General features: G+C 44.6%; 1 protein-coding gene across 3 annotated transcripts in view; it reads right to left on the reverse strand.

Annotated features, from left to right (window-relative positions):
- BICD2 (BICD cargo adaptor 2) overlaps positions 1-22365 on the reverse strand; it is a 68768-nt gene that overhangs the window by 24164 nt on the left and 22239 nt on the right. For all 3 annotated transcript variants that reach the window (XM_050330262.1, XM_050330261.1, XM_050330260.1), the window contains exon 2: positions 9380-9592. In XM_050330262.1, the coding sequence (XP_050186219.1) occupies positions 9380-9592 (213 nt within the window). The remainder of the gene's footprint in view (positions 1-9379; positions 9593-22365) is intronic.

Genomic DNA, 22365 nt, shown 5'->3' on the forward strand with positions numbered 1-22365 from the left:
CTCTGTGGGCTTGTCTACAGCCCACATGCACAGGAGGAAAGTTGTCCCAAAGAGGTATTTCAATTAGTAGCTCTAAGTCACATTTAAATTTAAAAAAAAAAAAAAAGGCATATTGTTACATCCAACAGATTTGTTTCTATTTCAGATTGAGGCTGCTTATTAAAAAGTTAATAACCAAAATCATTCACCCCTGGATCTGCACTTCCTGACAGCAAACAGCACAAACCCCAGCCCAGTGCAGTGCTGAGGCTCTGCCTAGGGAAGCTGTGGCAACTCAGAGGAAAAGTTACAGAAAGAGAGATCACAAAGCAAACTCTGAGCCAGTAACGTGCTGAAATTGATTTCAGACCCTTGAAAGCTCTTGGGGTTTCATTTCCTGAACCAAAATTAGATTCTTCTGATGCACCAGGTGTCTTAGGAGACTCGAACACATTCAATCCACTGCGACACTCAGAACTGACCCACTTCCCTTTCTGGAAAATGGGTGAGCCTGGTGAAGGAGCAGCAGGGAATCAAATGCCAAAGGACCTGTCTTTGTCATCACAGCAGTCGATGTGCTGAACAGTCTCACTTTTTCCTAATCAAGCTAAACCCAGGCTAACGTTTTAGTGTTTCCATAAACCACTTTTCTAACAGACTGGTAAATAACTTCTCAATGTTTTTCTCCCTGGTCTTTTTGTTGCTACTTTTGTTTTGGTTTTGTTGTTGTTGTTTGTTTGTTTGTGGGGTGGGTTTTTTTGTTTGTTTTTATTTTAGCATTCTTCTGTTAATCTGTGATGATAATTACTGTTCAAAAAACTCCCACTTCAGTGCTCCCAGAGAACAACTGCTCCACACTGTGCTCCATGCCTCCTGCCTGTAGTCCAAAACCGCTGAAGAATTCAAGTCTGTTCTGTTCCCTGTCAAATCCCTGCTAAGCCTGACCCATCAGAAATGTCCACAAACCACCTATTTTCAATAATCATAAGTTTGTCTTGTAAATTAAAGCCTGCCCTCCTCTGTTACAAGGGCTGTTGAAGGCTCCTTTATTTTATTACTCTAATATTAAAGGTCTATTTTAAAGCTTCCATTAACTGTTTCCAGTGGTGACAGCTTTTCTCAGCCAGATTTCACACTGGCTGCAGGTTCATGAGACTTCAGCACTACATACCACAAAGCTGCCAGACTTAAAAGAATTTACAATTAAAATAATATCGACAAACAGCTGAAGTTAGTACAGCTATCAAAGATCAGAAGTCTCCTACTGACTCAATTTGGCCAGAACTAATTTACATGTAAAAGCACGAGATGAAAGCTCTGGCTGGATTTATCCTCCCAGCATTAGTGTCCTCTTTTCACAAGGTGCCACACCTCTGGAATGTGCTTAGCTTACACTTCCCAATCCCACTGAGATTCAATCATCTCAAAGCCACTGCCTTACAGTTCCACTACTGCTACAGACAATCTTAATGAACTGAATCGCAAAGGAGTTCTCTATCCAAATTAATGACACCTGTGATACCACTCTATATGTAAGAGAGGCTTAGGAAACACTTTGCTTACATTTAGACTATGGAAGACGTACTTGTTGTTTATTTCTAATCCAGCAGCAATGTTTTCTACTGGTTCTTCACACACAACACCCCAACTTGCACACTGTTGGACTGTGCAAACTGCAATGTCTCTGATGCAAATATTTTAAAGCAGTTGCTGTGTATAACTTTACATTAAGCTGGAGGCAGAACCCCCAGTGAGGGCAAAACTTCAAGTGAGAAGGGACAGAAAGCACAGGGAGATCAGTGTGGGTGTAACCCCAGCACTGCTGCCCCACAGCCTGCAGTTCTGTTCTCCAGCAGACAAACTGCAGGTTATAACAGGAGCAGGACCCAGACTTTCCTTCAGCAGCCTTGTTTACCACTCAGCATGACAGACTGTAATAACTTCCTGATGACTTAATACAATTACTTCACATGTACTATGACTAAATGCTGCAGGCTCCTTCCCTTTTCACAGCTGTACTTCAGGCAGGGTGTCACATCCAGCCTGTATTCTACAGAAACAAAATGTGGGGACACAGCAATTGGATCTCCATCAAATAACAACTAAATGTTGTTTCCAGAGATTTCCTTTGCCTCTCGACTGTTATCTTACAGCTACAAGAGGTTTTGAAAGGCCCAAACCTCCACAGGATCAGCTGTGCTGAATATATTTAAGCCCCAGCATCCCCTTCCTTGCAGGAAGCAGCCAAGCTCTGCATGCAGGATACAGCACAGAGAAGCTGCAGACCAGGAATTAGTAAGATACTGGTTTGTCCACTCCCAAAGTGCACAGCCTGTGCCTATTATGTCCCCCAAAACAAGGAAACAAACAAAAAGTCTTTGTCCATATAACACACTGCCCTCTTTCTTATAGAACAGATTATCTTCCTAAGAACTGTTTTGATTAATCACATTAAAATTACACTGTATAAAAACCTGCATGTAGGCAAAACTGGCAGCAGCAGAAATGGAGGAGTCCCTTTGCCACGAGAAAGGCCATGTTCATTGACCCCACACTGGCTTTTCCTGCCACGAGGGCTTTTGCTCCTCTGAACTGAAATGCCTGAGACACTGTGAACATCAAAGAGCTCTGCTGGAATAGCCACAAGAACACACACTGCCATCATCAAGACACAAAAAGGGCAACTTCCAGGTTTTATCCCAACAGTAGAAGTGGTGGCATTCTGTTGCTGGAAGCAGTTGTCAGTGCCTGTGCTGACATGGCCATCTATCTATTGCTCGTTAGCCATAGGCTGTCCCAACAAACACTGCTCCTGGAGCTGCTCACACAACTTTAACACCATGAACCTCCTCAGACATTCTCAAAATCCAGACTGAAACCTATTGCTTATGAGGTTGCAATCTGGGTTTTTTTCGATCTCCACAGCAATTGAGGGTCAGGATAATGGTGATAAGAAAAGCCAAGGCCATCTCTCTGGCTCCCTGACCTGAGTTACCCCATGCAGCAGTTTGGATTCCGATATTTGGTTCAGTATTTCCCTTCAGCTCTGGCTGCATTAGGAACAGCTCAGAGCAGGGTCAGTCTGACACAGGGCCAGGAAAATGCCAATTTCTCTGGGCTGCTCCCATCTGCTCGATTTGAGAGCAGCAGACACCTCCCCCTGAGCAATCAAACACTAACAACTAGCAGGAGTTAATGAGTAGCTCCCCTGACTAATGAAAAAAAAGGGACATAATTCTAAGCAGTGTCAATTAAAAAATCTGGACCCCCTCCCTCTGCAGACGGTCCAGTAGCCATTTATGGGGAGCTGTGAAGGGAGACTTGATCTGTTACCAACGCAGATTTATTTCACCTAAAACACAAACAAAAAAAAAAGTTTGGTTTTGATTTACTGATACTGGTCTTTAGGTGATTAACACCTAAAGACCAGTATCAGTAAATCAAAACCAAACTTGAAAGCCAAACCATAAGGTAAAAAAAAAAAAAAAAAAAATAATGGATTTTGATAGGGCAGCAACTGCAGAGCATTGCTATTTGTGACACTACAGGCACATCCCCCGGCTGGCTCTTTGTCCTTCTGCCCTAGAGGTATTTTGTCACCAGCCACAATTCTTAAAACCTTCCAAATGTTACGTGAAAATAAATCTCAGGGGCAGCTATGAACTAGTCCATCTGCAGAGCACTACAAAACGAAACAAAGGATGGGTTTTGCCAAGCACAGCACAGCTCTGAGGCACACACTGTGGCACACGCTCTTACCTGTTTTCAAAAAATGCCAATCTGACCCAAATGAACCCTTCCTGGACGGATTGCCAAGGGTCACCTCCTCAAGGTGCAAGCACAGGAGAAACAATGCCACCTCCTGCTTCTGCATCCTAAAATCCCAGTGCCAGCAGAGAGGGGGGGGAGAACCACAAACACAACAAACACAACAAACACGACACACACCTCTTCAATGAACACTTTGCACAGCGACTTTAAGCCATTGTTTCACTGATGAGTGTGCCTCCAGCTCCCCTCAACTGCGCAGACTGATTTTACATCTGTTAGGAGATTACAAGAGGCTTTCTCCCTCTGCTACTCAGGCTCTCAGAAACCCTGGGCAGACCAAAGGTCACCGTGAAGGTCACCAGGAGCTGTGACTGAAGACAGACAGACTCATCCTGCCATCACTGCGGCACCCACAGATGCCCAGCGACTTCATTATAGCACAGCTATGAAAAGCTCCCCCAGCAAATGTGCTGCCAGGTCAGCTCCCAGACAATGAGAGCCGGGAATCTGAACTGCTGATTGAAACTTGGAGGATCACATTTAGAGCGTTATAACGTCAGAGGAGCAAGAGTTCAATATTTCTTTAAAATCTTGAAAATGCGCAGTGTTTAAATGGTGACTTTCAACATCACCATCAGTTCATTCTGAACACTGAATTTCCAGGCAGCAGCCACCACATCAAGGGAAACACTGCTGTTAACATCTTTCCTTGGAATATATCACTGCACAACAACAATAGAGAAATCAAGAACAGATGCCTCCTTGAGTACGTGCAAAGCACATCAACTCAGGTTTCTACGACAATTTGTCTGCTTCAGAAGGGGTTTTTATTATGCTTCAAATGGCTACGAACTACATAGAGTACTGCCTTTTCATAGAAATACTACGCTCTTGCTAAAGGAAAGAAAAAAAAATTAAAAAATTAACCACTACCAAAAAGGAATAAAACCCAGCTTCACTGTAAATGAAAAGGGAGCGAGAGAGCAGCAGCTGCCACCCGCAGCCACCGTCAGGGTGCTGAGCCAGCACACACCATGAGCAGACTGCCTCTGAACTTCAGGCACTGCACAGAGGGCAGGTTTTGGTAAAAAAGAAAAACCAAACCCCACCTATTCACACTGTGACCCTTCTAACTCCTTCAACACATCAGAAGACAAGAAATCCAGCCCTGCACACTAACTGTGATGGGTTCAGCACCTTCAAGAACCAGGCTCGTTGCTGTCCAGTTTTTAGAGACAGAACTACTGTCTTTTCCTCACTTTATGCATCATCTGACACCATTTGAATGCCGTTCACATCTCTGACCTCTTTTTCCAGTCTTCCCTCTTCTGCTTCCAAAAGCTGCTCTGCTACTATATATATATATTATTTTTTTTGCTTGGAAGGAACATCTCTAGAAATCAAGTAATTTTTTTCTTCCTTTCTTCTGTAAGATTCGTATCATGAAAGACAATAAATCTTTCAACACTTCCCTTTCTCTGAGCTGTTCACCTTTATATGCAGCATTACAGATTAAACACTATTCAGAAAGGGAACAGTGCTTTACTCCACACCATGTGAATGTGTACAGAAGTACTCTACAAGCATATTCTGGCTGGATGATTAACATTATCTCAAGTTTCTTTGACCTTTGCAATGTATCCAGAAATATCACATAAATAACACTAAGAATTTAATACGATTTTTGTTCAATCAAAAATGTGTCCTCCCTTTCCTCCATTTATCTAAAAAGGGAAGAAAGAGTCCTCCTAATTTGATAACAGAACTACAGGTCAGATTTCCTGAACCAGAGGACTTCAAGTCTAGAATACACTACAATAAACTATTTGAAAACACTTTTGGCCACTTACTTGCAGAGCAGAGTGTGTAAACTTAGAGCACAGTAAAGTGTTGATTCCACACATTCTCTGCTGTAACAAACCCCGTGCCTTCTTCAAGCATAGCTCCTGATAGCACTTGTAGGGAATGCAGAACATGCAGGCTTTTCCCTGCTGGGTGTGTTCCTGGATGGGTTATCAGTGTGTTCCAGGGGGGGAGGAACAGAAAGAAACAGCTTCCATCTTACAACCTTGGAGGGAGAAACTTGCTCACATGTGGCTGATAACTTGAGGGGGTTTGAAATGTGCTGTTTGGTATTACACTGTACCTACCACGTCATGTCAGCTGTTTCTCTTAACATATATAAAAGAACACACATTAGAGGAGATTTCCTTCTCTGGTTTACATAATCAGAACACCTCTTCCTTTCCTGGGAAGGAAACCCTCCTTTATTTCTCAGCTTCTCTGTTTTGGCCACAGCCACCTCATGACTTCACAGCCAGATCACCCTATGAAATCTGCTTTGGTGCCACTAAAACACAGCAGGGACAAAAGCAGACTAAAATGGAATAGCAATTAACAATTTCTCCTCCCAGTGACTCTTCCAGGACCCAGGAGCTGCTGAGCTGGTTGATAATAAGCACTGAAACTCGTCCTGGGTAACCACCCCGTGGGCCTGCCTTGACAGGCCACAGTTAGATAATTCATCAGAAGGCATCAAAATCACTCGTGCCTGCTGCAGCAACCCCAAGTGTGCCAAGTATCACTCTTCTCCTGCCAGAAACAACACCTTGCTTCTGTGCAAGTGTCCTGAGAGGTCACCAAAGGAACGATGGCATCTGGAATGTGCTTCCAACTGATGTAGGACAATGTCTTGTTTCAACCCAAGGGGAGCTGCCACTGGTGAGCTCGACCATCCTCCTTGTGCCACTACTAAGGGCTGAACAGATTCTTTCAAGAAAGTCCTAGCAACAGTGAAGCTATCCTGTCAAGACAGCTACAAAACAGCAGATAAAAATGTTTGCAGCCAGCCCTGACAAGTAAATCTTCCTTGAAAATAAAGCAGAGATTCAGCCCCAGTTGATTTCCTGTGGGGTTTTGTTTTGCTTTCTTTTGAACTTCCTTCAGGTTTTGACAGGAAGAGCCCCCTGCCTGGCCAGAGGACACACAGACAAGCAGTTTCCACATCCTCCCTCTTACCTGGATCAAATCCAGAACAGTTGCAGTGGAAGTAAATTCTCCTGTTTCCCCAGACATCCTGCAAGTCAGTGCTCTTGATAGGCACTAACCCGGGGCTTCCAAAACACACACAATAAAGACTAGGTCTGTCTACAAACATTCTCCACAACAAGATGGAGAAGAGCCACAGTAGTTTTTCTGTCACCAGCAGTCAGCAAAAAACTGAAGGAAGGAATTTCCACTCTGTCTCTGCAGTATAAAACAGCAGATCATGTTCCACCTTCGTCCCCAACACGTTCAGACTACAGCAGCCTTTTTCCCAGCACAGTGTCTCCTTGGACTAATATCAACATAAAACTTCCACCAGGAGACAGGGCTGAAGCTAAGCATGGCACCAGGGACCGAGGAAAACCACGCTGCTCTTCTTGCTAACCAGCTCACTACAGCCACATGTTCTCCCTGATTTCTCTAACACAAAGCCTTCCAATTAAATTCGCTTTTTGACCTATAAATTAATCACAGGAGGCCTGTGCATACCCTCCTGCTTCCACTTACTGGACAGCAATGGTGAAACAGGGGCTGTTTGAACCTCTTTCTGATGCACCATAGGAGAGAAAAGCCAAGTCCCTCAAGTTGCTCCCATTGGTTTGGCTGTTTTGTGGGCCGTGAGGAGGCCGATACAGGCTCTGTTCACACCCCCTACCAGTAATCATAAGGCAAATCAAACCAGAATGCAACACACAAATGGGCATCTTCAGAGGAAAAGAATGCCAACCCACACACGGTCAACTGGCCCAGATGTTTTCATTTTAACACCAAAGCTTTCATGCCACTTCTTTTTTTTTCCCCCTCCTCGCCCCTTCGCCCCACCCCAGTTTACCAGCAGGAGCAGAAACAGCGAGGCTAAAAAGAAGCATGAACACATGCAGCACCATGACACAGAGCAACAGGCAGAGGAACCCCTAACTGCATGATTCCAGCTGTTCTTCACATTGCATTTTGACTTTCATTTTTCTTTTACTGAGCTCAGTTTTCATTCAAAGTTTAGAATCGGTCACAGCCAGTTCAATTATCATCAGCCTTTATTTCTAGTCAAGTGACTAAATGCCTCTTCCCTCCTCCAACAGAGGGAAGCTTAAAAAAAAAATAGAATCTTCACAAGAAACTTGTCAACACCCACTTCTCTTCCAGCACTCTTCCATCCTCACTGGGGTCTTTGTGCATGGGGGAGGTGGAAGGATAGAGCACAAGACAAAACCTCCTTTAAAACCTTGCAAACAGCTCATCTGAGGGCTGCATAAAGCAAAACGGAGCTCCAAGCAGAGGGGACTGGAATGTGGCAGTATCTGGAAGGAAAAAAATCCCCTCCAGCTGCAGTGACACTGGGAGCAGACTGGAACTCTGCTGCTCAGCACTCTTTGAGCAGGGTCTGCAATCCCTCAGAGACACCAGGCTGCCTCTGGGGTGCGAAGCTTTTCTGTTAAGCTACTCTTAAAGGTTAGGAAATATAGGTAAGAGTTGTGTGTGTTTGCAGGAACTGGTTCCCTGTGTAAGGACGAGGCCTGATTCCAGTTCTCTTATCCCACAGGCAGGACCCAGGGAGTTAAGGATGTTGACTGGCCTGTTTGATCACCTGTGACAGTTTGCACCATGAATCTTCTGTCATACCCCAACAAGAGGTACTAGGGAACCACCACATCTCCACAGAAGTAGCCCACATTTCCTTATTTATTTTATCACCAAATATTATCCGTGTATTTCTTACTATACAAAGAAGAAATTCCATGAGACACTTCCAGCTGTGATCATAGGGAGTAAGCTGAGACTCAGACTCGAGCTCTTGGATAACCTCCCCTCAGGGCAGTCAATCAGCTCAGGACTAGACCAGACTAGTCCCCAGTGCTTCAAAGGAAGGTGCAAGAAAGCTCAGGAGTAATAATTGCTGACTGTTTAATCCATCCATCTGTGGTTTCCAGTCTCTGCAGCTTTTACCACTCTAAACTGAGCCAATGGTTTGAGCTCTCCAAACAATCTTTTCTGCACCAGTGCCACAGTGACTTGTGCTGAGCTACAGGTTTTTTAAGTAATTAAACTTTATAATTTATAATTTCTTAGCGATTATTTCCCCTTAAATATACGAGGCTGCAATAAGAAAACAAAAAAAAGGTCAAAGTTACTTTGAAGCAGTAAGTTAAGCAACCTATGTAAAAGTAAAAGCTGTCACTTCATGAGAGAAAATACAAGACTATAAAGTTTATTATGAGTCTCTTTGTGCAATTCAGTGTCTTGCTATGACCCCACACTCTCAGAAGGCAGGGTGGAAAACCCGATATAAAGCGAAATCATGCCACAAATATTCTGCAGCAAGAAAATCTGCACTGGGAGGGAGGCAGAAAAAGTGCATTCGAGGATCCTTGTGCTTGGCCCAAACAGGTTCCTCTGCTTTTCAAGGCAGCAGTTCTGGGACTGAGGGAATTGATATGCAGCACCCACAGCACCAGCACTGCTAAACACATGCTTGTCAAATCACCTTTCAGCTCAAGAATCTTCCTTTTTTTTTTTTTTTGGTGTTACACAGCACAAGAAAGCCTGACAATGCAGGCTGTGGTGCACCCTGCACCCCCTCGCTCACCTCCTTCAGCTCCTGTGCGACGGAATTAAGGCGTTCATTTTCAGACTGCGTGTTGGCAAGGACATTTCTGATCTGCTTCAGTTCTGTCTGCAGCTCCATCACCTTCTTCATGTAGTACTCTTCTTTGGTAGCTGATTCCTGGATCAAGGTCTCCTCTCTGCTCTCTCCATCTGCTGCTACCTTCTTGTGGTTGGTATGGGCCTGTCCAAAAGCCTAGAGGACAGTCAGAGAGAACACATCTTTTATCAGTAAACCTAGAAGTTTGCATAAGTAACTTCAGTTTGAAATACTTGATAATATTTACCCTCATACATTTCTCTTTGATGCAAAGGAATGTAACCTTTTCCTACACTCTCCTCTTCTGGGATCAGACCTCCAAACGCTATCAAGTGGCCAACACTGGGCTCGTGAAAATAAACCCCCAGCACCCGAATTATCCATTACCCACAATCCAAGGTACTTTGTGATGCACAGAATGCTCACACAGAACCCTTGTGGGAGGGAACAACAACGTACTGACTGCTAAAACAAGACTGGTTTTCAACCAGATGACTGCAAGGTGACCAGGCACTGCTGCGCACGCACGTTCTCCGTGGCGGGGTCAGGCTCGCTTCTGCAAAACCAGAATCCCTGCGGTATTAGCAGCCTGTTCCACGCTTACTCGCCCTGACACAGCTCCCTGCAGCTGCTCATGGCTGGGGATTACACCCCCCTCCCAGCCGGGGTCAGCAGGGCTGCTCCAGAAGCAGGCTAAGCCCGCGGGGTCAGCAGGGCTGAATTAGGTCAGCGGCCGCGGCCGGCTCCGCTCCCTGCTCCGAGACGTCATCCCCAGCAGAGGCACTTACAGACAGGTCACGGGTCCAGCCCCCGCAGCACAGCCTGGCTCTGTCTAGACCTGACATTTGCATTATTTCGCCTCCTGCTGCTGCTTCTTTGGGGGTTTTCGTTTTGCAGGTGACGGTCCCCACACGGACACCCCAGGGGCTGTGGGAAGGAGCCCGCCCATGGCTGTGCCTGGGAGATGTTGCAGAGCAGAGCTGACCACTTTCAGCAGTTTTATTTGTAACACACTGCCTGGCAGATGGGCCAGAATCGATGGGATTACACATGACATCTTTTAAGCGCTGCACACGCATTCACCACAGTCCAACCCAAGGCCTATCCGGAGCTTTCAGGTGCCACGGGATCTTTTGGGATGCCACTGTCCACATGGCAAGTTTTCATAGCCAAAATTAATATCAGGCCAGGTCAAGGACGGAGCTGCATCTCAAGCTCCTTGTCTAGTCACACATTTTGAAGTGATCATCTTTTGACAGCTCTCCAGAAAAAATACTGTTAGTGCAGAAAAAAAAAATCTGCTTTGAAGAGAAACAGACTCCAGTATTTTATTACTTCTGTATATGAAAGCAGGCATATTAATAACACAGAAACTACTGTCTATACCAGGGCAGAAACTGCTGATCAAATATGCTAGCTCTGCCTGTGATTAAAGACACCCAGATATTGCTCCTATCAGACTAAATTTTATTTCAGATAAGCAAACATCCATTGAAGAAATTCTAGCCAGATTCACCAAGACGACCCGAGGGAAATAAAAAGCGACACATTTCAGACAGAAAGTAAAGCACCATCTGTGCAAGTCCTTGTCAAATGAGTTTCAACAAAGCAGCTTAAAAGCCTAATACCCAAGATCTCCATAAATGTTAAAGGGATAACAAAAATCATGCCAGCTTCTCAAATACACTACGTTTTTTTTCCCATAACAAAATTAAGATCCACTTTTTATGGAGCAGCATGTATGACAAATCTCTGGCCCAGAGGAAGGGACTCTGGGCACCTCTTTGCCCAGCGAAGTGGCACCTTTGCTTGGCTGCAGGATGCCAACAAACACACTCAGCACACCCAGAGCCACAGCTGATCAGCCAGACCACAGGGTCCAAGCCATGATTCCACAGAGGAGCTCAGGAATGCCACCCAGGGAAGGATTCCTGGCAATACTGACTCATTTGCTTTTAAAACTTCCCATGCAGAGGCTGGGCCTCAGGTTCCTGTAACAGCTGAAGAAGAGAGGGTCATCATTTTGCCCAAGTCACAATCTGTATTTAAACACAGAAGCTGCCGCAGCGGATGAGACTGGGTGCTTCCATAAATCCAATATCCTGTCTCCTACAGAGGCTAATGCCAGATGCTTCAGAGAAAGGTGCAAGAAACCACTTAATCTCCCAGAGCCGGGAATTGCCTTAAGCCTTGATGCAGAATGCTTAATGTAATTTTGGAAGAGCTATTAACATTGAATTACCTGTGTAAAATATCCCTTTATTTTTCACAGATTTGTGCATTTTTTTCCTCAATAAAACCTTGCAGCAATAAATTCTGCATTTAAAATCTTACTCTTACATGACAGGTTTTTGTCAGTTTACCAGTTTGCAGAAAAGAGAACATATTTTTGTTGGGAGGCTTGAAGGTATGTTGTTAATTCCACGGTCTGCTGTCAACCACTCACTGTTTTGGAGACTTCCATCACAACAGACTATGTAGAACAGGAAACTTTTAACAAAATTGTGCAAAATTACAGGGCAGTGCAATTACTTGCCATGGCAACAGCCCAGACCTGTTTTAAATCAAGCTTTTAAAGGGAAAACTGACTTTTTACTGCTATGCATGGAACTCCTAAACCTTCACACATTCCCAAGTCCAGCATCTACCCATCCACTTTTGCTTTAACATTATCTAAAGCACAGAAATACATGTCAAAGTTATCCTGCTCTTTGTCCTCTTCCAAAACTCCTTTTCCCACCTACTAGGGAAGCAAACTGTTCACAGTTACACTGGAATGATTCCCTTTAGGGTATTTATTCACAAAATAAAAGTTTCTGACCTGAGGGCTGCAAAGCACCACGTTCTGCTGCCTCGAGGAAATTACAGCAAGACACCAATATCAAGGGACTATCAAAGTCCTTGTCTTCCAGATTCCCCAAGATCAGGGCAAAAGCAGTACCAAGGTGCCATCCCCTACCAGCCACACCAGTCCATGGGGTCCTTCTCCTCTCCTCCCCCCAAAACCACTAGGGAATGCTGCCCAAAAGCCAGTTATAACACCCATGGGAAATCCACCATAATGAGCTGATAAAGGTTTACCAAAACTAGTGTCATTGACCAAGATGCTATTAAATCAACTTTTGTGTTTGCACCATTTCTCACATCAGCAGACCCAAAGCACTGTGCTATCACAGCCTAGAAAATCTCATTGCTAAAAATCATAGCAATTCTACAAATTTAATCTTCAGTCAATGGGGTCTGAAAATAAATCTCAAGAATTCAAAACTCTCCATAACAATTACAAATGGAAAAAGGAACATGGACAGCAAATGGATGAGGCAGACTCATCCAAAAAATGCAACGTTATATAAAATGATCAAGCGTGGTTCACTTCAAATGAAACCCTGGATCAAACTGCAGTTAAACTGCATTTAAAGTACTGATTTTCAACAGACAGACCTAATAAAAGACGAAGGTTCCTCTAGGTTTGATGATTACACAAACTCATCTGTTTGTTTTGCAGGAGGAACACGATCTCAATCGTCTTACAGACGCACAGATAGGGGTTTTTTTGCATGAAACCCATCACACTGAAAGAGGCTTTCACACAAAACTCCAAGCTTTGAGAAGAACATTTTCCCAATTCCATGAAGTTTTAGCACACTTGCTAAGGTATCAAGTTCTTCTTAACAAGATTGTTGAGATTTTAAACCCAACCTTTCAAAAGAAGTTCTTTGTCGCAGCGCAGCTGTTCACTGACCACGAAATGTGAAGAATCTCTGAAACACAACTGCTTGGAGAGTTCCAAATGCTTCCCTCAGAACCCCAGAACATACAGGAGATGCAAAGGTTGGTCTCAGTCAGGCTCAAAAGCCAGACTAGGCCTCAGGGAAATTCAGAACAGTGCTGCCTTATTTGCCTCTTTCTTTGATCTGTCACTCTGCCTCTACTTAGCCCAAAGCAGGTCCCAAAAATCACGAAATTCACACAGCTATGCTGGTTATGCTTCCAAATTTGCTGAACTAGACTGCTAGAACCACAAAATAACACAAAATGCTTTTAATAATACCTTTTAATTATCAGTATGTCTCATCAACATTAAACTAATCAGGATATGTTAATATGCACCAGAAGATTAATTGGCACTAAAAGTCAGTTGCATTTTTGTTCATGTTTCTGCACTGTCAATGTGGATTTAATTACAAAGTTCCAGCACCAGTTCAGCTCCTAGTTCCTTCTGCTTATCTGATTCAAAATACGAGAGGTTTTCCGTGGCTTCACCAAGCACTGCACATTTTCCATAACAACAAATTCTTCATGACCAAAAATGATCCAAAAAAGTAATACCAATGTGCATAAAAACGCTGCTCTGAAGAGATTGGTGCATCTTTATAGGGAGCAAGGAATTTAATACAGGAAAGTATATTCCCCTTGTGCATTGTACTCATATATTTTCCTTTTAAATTTTCTTGTAAAGTGGCCATTCTTGCATTCTTCAGCTAACAGAGCAGCGCTGTGACTAAACAGTTTCTCAGCAAAGTCCTTAAATGAACGCACTAGGCTTGGATTGCAGTGAGACACAGGCATTGTCATGTGCTCCCCTAAACATCCCAACCCTCTGAGCATGACCTAACCCTCCCCTCCCACTGACTCAGGCCTCCTTGGCTCCCTTCAGCTGGGTGCCAGGGCTGCTCGCAGCACCACAGCGTGGTGGGGGCTGGAGGGGCACCAAGCAGAGCCAGCAGAGCTCATCCCTCCTTTCTGACAGCTGAAGTCCTGGACACCAGCAAAGCTCAGTCACAGACTGCTCTCTCAACTTTTCACTGAAGAGCTGCTTCATCTCACTCACCTCCCTGCTGCCAAACCCTCCTCAGCAGCACTGGGGAAGCTGCAGCATAGACACAGCAGGCATTTTTGTGCCATTATGTATCACTAGGGCAAAGTGCTGATGCTTTTAAGAGACTGACATTTGAGAGGAAAAAGAAAATAAAACCTCCCAAAAGCAAGCAAGAAGTTTTTGATATCGCAGTACAAGGTTCAGATGGCTTCAGAGTGTTGTGTTGCTGGAATTAATACCAGGCTCCTGTGTGTTCTCAGAGATCTGAGGGCAGCCTGGCAGAGGAGGAATTGACTGTAGAGTTCCCTTGTGCCAAGCCATCAGCCATACAAACCAGCAGGGATGCTCTGGCAATGCCAGGAGGGACAGGATGGCAGCAGAATGGTCCAGCTCTGATGCTCCTGTCCTTCCATTCGAACTAAGCCACAGTGTGATCATCAGTCTTACACAAGATTTAACGAGGTTTCAGGTTCAGCAGGAAGAAATGCAAATGCCTTATAAGATCACAATATCCTCCTCACAGATTAGAGAGACCTTCTGCCGATGGCTTTTTTTTCTTAATGGTAAAAGCATACTGAAGACTATATTTAGAATATATTGCTTCATGCTGCTGGGATTTGATGATAAAAGTCTAATTTAGCCTGTCAGCTTAGTTAGCTAGACACTTAAACTGCATTAACTTGCACTGGAGGGCTAAAAGCAATTGTGCCTCCATCAGCAGCTAAGCAGCAGCTCCACATACTGTCACAAGAGCTAGGGGCCAGATGTTGGCCATACTGGACACAGCTGTAGCCTCTTTCCTTGGTCAATACTCTTTTGATATGAGCCCTCAAAAGAAAAACCTGATAAAGCACAGTCTAAATCAAGACAGTGGAAATGGCTCGGAGCAATGCAGGAGACACTTCACTTAAAATCCCCAGTGCTTGACTTCTTTGTTCCAAGGCGTGACTGCTCCATTTCCAGTGCTTTTGTGATTTGGGATGTAGGGTGCTCTTACAGGCGTGTCCCAAGGCATCACTGAAGCTGAGAGCTTGGCTTCAGGTGTGGAAATCGCTGAAGCAGCTAAGAAGCGGTTTGCTTCAAAAGGGAATTTACGAGGAAAGGTGTTAACATGACAGCTCTTGAGTCTCAGAGGCACACACAAGACCCAGCACGAGGAGCAGCCACAGCTTTAGTCTCTCCCTACGCCCTCCCAGACCTGCCCTTGCAGGTCCCAGCTGGGGTGTGACAGAGCTGCTCCCTCTGCCCGCTCTCTCCTCGGCAAGGCGAGCAGCTCTGCTTCTCTGGCACTCCCCCAGTAGTCTCAGACGTTCCAACTGTTTTCTGGATCTCAAAGCTGTCATTACATGGACACCTGCCCGTGGCAAAGCCATCCTTTTGTTTCACAAAGGCCACTCACCGGGTATGAAGTAGCAATTAATTCTGGACGCTCCTGAGCCACGCTGAAATGTCTTAGGTTGTCCCAGCCCATCACCCCATTGTTGAGTTACAATTTGAGGCAGCCCCTCCGTGGTATACAGATAAAACATGCTAAGGAGGTGAAAAGATTACCCTCTTCTCACTTAAAATATCGAACCTGTCCTCCCACAAAACAGCCCCAACAGGCATCACAAAGAGCAACACTTTTGCTCATTCAGAAAGAGAAACACAAGCATCAGCTATTTTAAACTACCCCTTGGTTCACCACATCCTGCACACCACTAGGAATGATGCAACCTGGAAATGTGTTAAAGGCCTCTCTCGTGCCCCACCATTCCCCTGAGAGGGACACAAAGGCAGGAGGGGAGGGAACCATGGGAACCACTCACTGCAATCCACACGCATAACACCCGGCAGGAATTTACTCCCATGCCTTGGAATGCGGCTGCTCTCAGAAGAGGCTGGAGCAAGTGAAGTGACAAGCAATTTACTGAGGCTTTGTAAGTCATCTGCAATATTTTCACGCTCTTTCTAATCCTGGAAATTCACCTCTCATAGAAATTCTTCACAGAAATTCTTCCCTCCCAAAGATTAAAGAAAATATGCCGGGGACAGGGGGAACAAACAAGAAACTAAACCGCCCTTACTCATAAACCGCTTGCTTATATTAAATGTGGAATCTAATTTTTTGCAACTGCTTCCCTTCAGGCAGTCTCTGTAAATAAGCTAAGTATTAGGAGCTATAAATCTCCAGAGACTGGTTTTATTCCCAGCTCTTCAGTACATTTCTTGGCTGTTTGGACAGCCATTCCATCGCTTTCTGCCTCAGTTTCCTGACCTACAGTAGGGACACGAGAGTCCCAATGCCCTGTGAAATACAGAATAGTAGTAAATCTTAAAAAAAAAAAAAAAACCAAACAAATAACCAGTCAGGAACACAATAAACAAGTTTTGCTTCTATACTTCACCTCTCCCACTCTCCCATTACATGAAGAAGCAGATGAAATCAACCTAAGCACTAGTGTGAAAATGTACTTATCCTGGGAAGAGATTTATCCAGCCAATACAGGAGGAAGGACAAACTTCACAGTGACAACACTCCAGCACTTTTATGCTCTGCAGCAGTTTTCAAAGGCAATCCCTGCATTAGTAAATTTTTCTTCATCTGATGTGGTCATAAACCCAACTTGCCAGGACTAACACCTCCTTTTGGACTTCAGGATCAACGTGAGAAGGGTGTGTGCACTCCTGACCTGCACCCTGAGCCTTGACTGGCATTTCCCACATACTTCCACACCATCACACCACGGGCAAGGGCTGTCTCTTCAGAAGTGTAATCAACAGAAGGAGCATGTTTACATCACTATACCCGGAGTCAGAGGACTGAATGAGAAGCACTTATACAAGAGAGTATTTTTTTTCACTTCAGTTGGATCTTCTGTCCTGCAAACAGCACCACAACGCTCGTGAGAACCAACGCATATTCCCCAGCCGTAATTCCCCAGGCAATTACCTCAACAACCAATTTTCTGAGATTAAAAGGTAATCTTCAAAAGTTGAAAACCACAATGAAAACAGGATCAATCCAACAGCGTAAAGTATGCCGGCAGCAAACTCCACAAGTCCTGCCCAACCACAAATGCCCCGGAGTCAGGAGGGCTCATCCCAGCAGGCTCTAATTAAACACTGTCACTTGGAAGTGAGAGGCAGGGCATCACTGGTGGATTGCCTTCAGCCTACACACCCAAGTGTGCATGTTTTTCTCCTTTAACCTTCCCATAAAGGAATCATGAGTGAAAACAGGCCACCATTGTCCCTCGTGCTCATTTCCCCTCCAGTGAAGCCTCCCTCTCCTGTGCATGTCCTGCAGCAGCGCTAGCCCAGCCAGGAGCTGCGTCCCTCCCTGATTTCCAGGCTGTGCATCCAGCCACACGTGATGCTGAAATGCCAAGCAGCAAGGGGCAGTCTTTAATAAATGCCAGGCTGCCCTTTCCTCCGTAGTAAAACGCTGCTGAACGATGCTAATTGTACTCAGGCAGATGAAGCAGCATGAGGCATTAACCCTTGCTTTCACTCCCCCAGTGATGCTTAAGGGCTGCTTCAGCCCTTCTTGTTGTCATAGTCACGAAACGTGCACAACATGCTCCTCCAAGAGGCATGTTAGGGAGAAGAGGAATGAGTTTCAAACTTACTGACTAGAAAATCTGGTATAAATACAGGAGAAAGGCAATAAAGGAGAGCTTGCCTGAAAAGAATCCCTTGCCTTCCTCAGTCAAGTCTAAAAAGCAGAGTGATGTCCATTGTTTCACCAGAGGAAACACACACAGAGATGCCTGCTCTCGATTCAGGAGCACTCTGTTAGATCTGTTTCTGCTAATTCTATCCTGAAAATCAAGAATGATTTGCAGAAATTTCCCCATTTAGAAGGCTATCATTAGCAGCTCTTGCAGTGAAAAAGTGATTTATCCATCAAAAACTAAACAGAACCCAATGCCCCAATGAGGAAAGGTGTCATTAATCAACATGTCCTTTTTTAAAAAGGATGAAAGTCATAAGACTAAACATCAAACAAGGCATTTTATTTCTGTTGTTCTCTACAACAACTCAAGAGAGATTCAAGCCTTTTTTTCCCCTCACAAGGCTTTGTGCTGATTAGCAGAGATCAGCACACATCCTCCCCTCCTTCTGCAGGCACTGAACTGTGATCAGGGGACACGCTCTCCCTTTGGTGTCACCCAGCAAAGCCAGCCCTGCCAGGACTCATTACTGTCCACCCTGACTCCCAAGGGGAGGTCCTGGAGAGCCTGGAGTTAAAAGCCAAAGGACACGAGTCACGAGGTGTTTCATTCATCTGCCACGAAGGACAGTGGGCATCGGCTGCCCCTGAAGATGTGAACCTTAGTTTTGTTTCACAGCTCGAGCTATAAACCAGCTAAATACACACCCTCCCAAAATGCTGCCACTCACAAGCACACGTGACTGCTGACATCAAGAACATGTTTGCTGACAGTGAGGAGCATTTCCTCACCCCCAGTGTCCTGTGCTGGAGACAGTGGGCAGGGTGGTGTCCCCATGGCCACTCACAACCTGCTGCTGCCTTCACCAGCCTATCTTGGAGTAAAGGCTAACCAGCAGCTGCTTCAGTGACTGCAATGGGCACTCAGCCAAGGCTTGGGGTTTCTTTTTTTCTTTTCTCTCTTTTCTTTTTTTGTTAAGAAAAATGGCTGCAACTGCAACAGGAAATGAAAATTAAAAGGCCCCAAGTGCATTCTGCTGAGCTCAAATTAGAGAGGAATGGGGATTTTGGGGAGCATACATTTGTGCTTTCTTATAAATAAAGAAAAGGAGCACGTGGGGGCAGGAAGGCGAGAGGAAGCAACACAGAAGTCGACAGAAAGAAAGCACTCCTTTCAGGATAATTTCAGGTCTGATGGGTTAAGGAAAAACATAAACCAAGCTATCCTGAGGCATTTTTCTCTCCTGTGCATCATAACAGATCAATGAACTAATGGTCCTGCCTGCTGCCAGCAAACACTCTGGGCCAGGCTTTCTTCTTTTCTCTTCAAAAGAAAGAAAGATGGAGATGTGTGGGAGAAGAGTTAATGCTGCTGAACATCAGCACTGCTTAGGAGCTTGACAGCAGAGGAGACAAGACACTTCTACTTCAAAGTGCAAAGAGTGCCCTTAGCTGGCCACTGCAGCATCGAAGCACAGCTCAAGCTCACTCTTTCCAGAGATCACGCTACAGAAATTTTGATCGCCGACTGCTGATTTTTAAACCCTTCTGCTAAATTTGATGGAATGATTTATTTGTACGGGGCAGTTCACAACATCAGTCTGATCCTGCTCAGCAGGTCGCTGCATCTTCATCTTCCTCTGCACATGAATCAGGAAGTGACTGCAAATGGATCCTGAACAGTGGTGTCCTGTTACACTCCCACCCCTCTGCAGGCACTTGAGCCGAGCCACTGTCAGGACGAGCATTACAAGTGACAGTGCAGAAATTTGAGGCAGGTATTACCCACAAGGAAATAATTTTTAGAAACTGAAAACCAGGAGCAAGTCTGGCAGCTGACCTCAAAGAGTAACTCATTAAAGCTCACCAATAGTGCTGAGCAGGTAATGTGATGAACCTTTAAACTCAGCAAGATCGTACTGAAATTACACACTTCATAAAGGACAGTGCAGAGTTATCTTATGCACTTGCCTCACACAGCCTTGTTACAATAATCCATAGAAGAAAAAAACTCTTATCTAGTGCTATTAATCACAGAGATACCCACTGCTGTTCAGCATGATCAGTGTATCACTGCAAACTGAGCAGATGCATCATGAGGTACCTCTGCTGACACCACTGCCTTCCTTCTTACCTTCACCTTCAACCTATGGACATAACTTGACAGTGAGGTAATTACTAATATTCCATAATAACAGCGTTTCCCCTCCTGTGCATGTGCTAATTTGCTCTTTTACACTGTGCCTTGTGTAGGGTACCACGATGCTACTCCAGAGTCAGCTGAGCTTTTGTTAACACTAAAAGCTTCTGCAAGGGGATGAAAGAAAAATCAAATGAGATCTTGATCCTCTAAACACATGTGTGACTGTATTTAAGGTTAGGAGGAGTTATACTTAAGAAAGACAACCTATAAACTTGTAAAAACCAACTTATACTTAACAAAGCTCCTCATTTGTTTCCAACCATCACCAAAGCTTTCACATTTCCACAAGTTTGGGAGTAGATCCTTTCTCCCACACTCAAATATCCCCAAGGGCCAAATGCAATCCTTAGCTAAGCAGTAGGAGCAGATGCACAACCACCACAGCTCACAGTAGATCTGGTACCATAATTCAGAGGAATTGTGAGGCTTTTCAAAACATTACATCACATCCTACCATGTCAGCCCACCCCATACGGTCACCAAAGCTCTTCCAAGAGGTGATGCAACAGTGAAGATTTGTGCACACACACCAGGAAAAGAGTCCAGCCCTTGATCTGGCTTCGATTTTGTTAAAAATAATAGTTTACACCTTCTTTGGTGAAATCCCAATTAACACACAAAATAATTCTAGATTGCCTTTCTGCAAAACGTGGTTTGAGTTGCAGATAGATTAGTCCTTCCAGAGTATCACTGCAGCACAACCCTAACCCTAAGGTCGTTCATCCTTAGGTGCCTGTAAAGTAACAGGCTGCAAGGAAACAAAGTGACACTGCAGAAATCTGGAGTATCAGCCTGCCCATCTACTCCTGGAAAAGCTGAACATCCACCAATGTTACAGCTTAACTTCAGACTGGAGAGAAGCTGCTGCACTAGTATGAACTATAATTTTTTTTTTCTATAAAATCAGCATAAAAATAAAACACAAGATCTAACATCCTTGTTCCCACACTAGAAAGATTACTTATTAAATGTGAACACAATCCGCTTATGCAACCAGTGTTTAATTGCAGGTTTCTACGAGGTCGACCGAGAGTTTAAGCCGGCGCCAAGGGAACTGCTCCCCGGCTCAGCAGCCTCAAGAAATTAGTTCTAACCTCTCTGTCACCTCCTCTGTCCCAACCCAGCATTTGCAATTAGAGAACTGAGAAGATGATTGTTTTAACTGGGAGCAAGTTTGAGCGTACAGGGATGAGAAGACACAGCTTCCCCTCACTCTTTAATTATTGGTAACCAAAGGGCCACCCACACACACAGAGCAGGGATGGAAGCCTCCTTCCATTCTCTGCATGCAAGGGTTTGCTTCCCAGCCCAGGGTCTTTTATCTGTGTGGCTGACAGTGAGCATGAAATCCTCCAGTGACACTCAAGTAAACGTTTTCCTTTTAATTTTTATTTATTTATTTTTTTAATACAACAGCTAACAGCATCAGCATGTTGTTGCACGAGGGATCCTCCTGACTAAGAACAACGCTTGTGGGCACACCCACTCCGGAAAAAAAACGTGAGGAAGTGACTTGCATCCTGCAAAACATATTTAATGTAAAGCTCATTACCCTGCCTGTGGACCAGCACAGTGGCTTCCTCTGGTGTGGCAAGAGAGGCTTTAATGAACAAACCCTACTCCACCAGGAGTCAGTAAACACAGTCCAACACATGTAAACACCTGGGTGTTGTTGGCACCAGAATGAACCAAGACATGAGGCACTTCAGGGGGAAATAAAATAAATTAAAAAAAAAATCTCAGACTAATTAATTAAAATACTTCAGCAGAGTTTTAATCATTGAAGGACACTGAATGGTGAGTGAGGAATCACTTCCTGCATCTGTCAGTCACCTGGGAGCTTGGCTGCTCATGTGCCTTGTACACGAAGAGCTTTATAAAAACCAAACCTCTTAGTCAGGCTTTCTGGTCTTAGTGGTCTTCAGTCATTGTGACACACACAACTGCATAAGGCACATCATCAAAAGTACCATCAGTACTTATTTCTGCTCTGCTAAAGTAGACTTTTTCTTGCTCTCTAATTGCCCTCCCTTTATGAACTCCTTACACCTGAATAGCAAATTTACTTTCCCTTAGAACCTAAGCAAAGGTGCAGAGAGTTCCATCTGACTACAACTGCGTAATCTTTCTTTTGTGTCCAGCTAATACAGTAATTACAGCAAACTCCAGAGGGGTCTCAAATGCCATTTCACACGTTCTGCTTGCAGCCTACACCCAGGCTTCACACTGACCTACAGCCTGGCCCCTTACCA

This window comes from Myiozetetes cayanensis, unplaced genomic scaffold (genome assembly GCF_022539395.1).
Source record: "Myiozetetes cayanensis isolate MyiCay16 unplaced genomic scaffold, myiCay2020 scf40, whole genome shotgun sequence".
Taxonomy (NCBI): domain Eukaryota; kingdom Metazoa; phylum Chordata; class Aves; order Passeriformes; family Tyrannidae; genus Myiozetetes; species Myiozetetes cayanensis.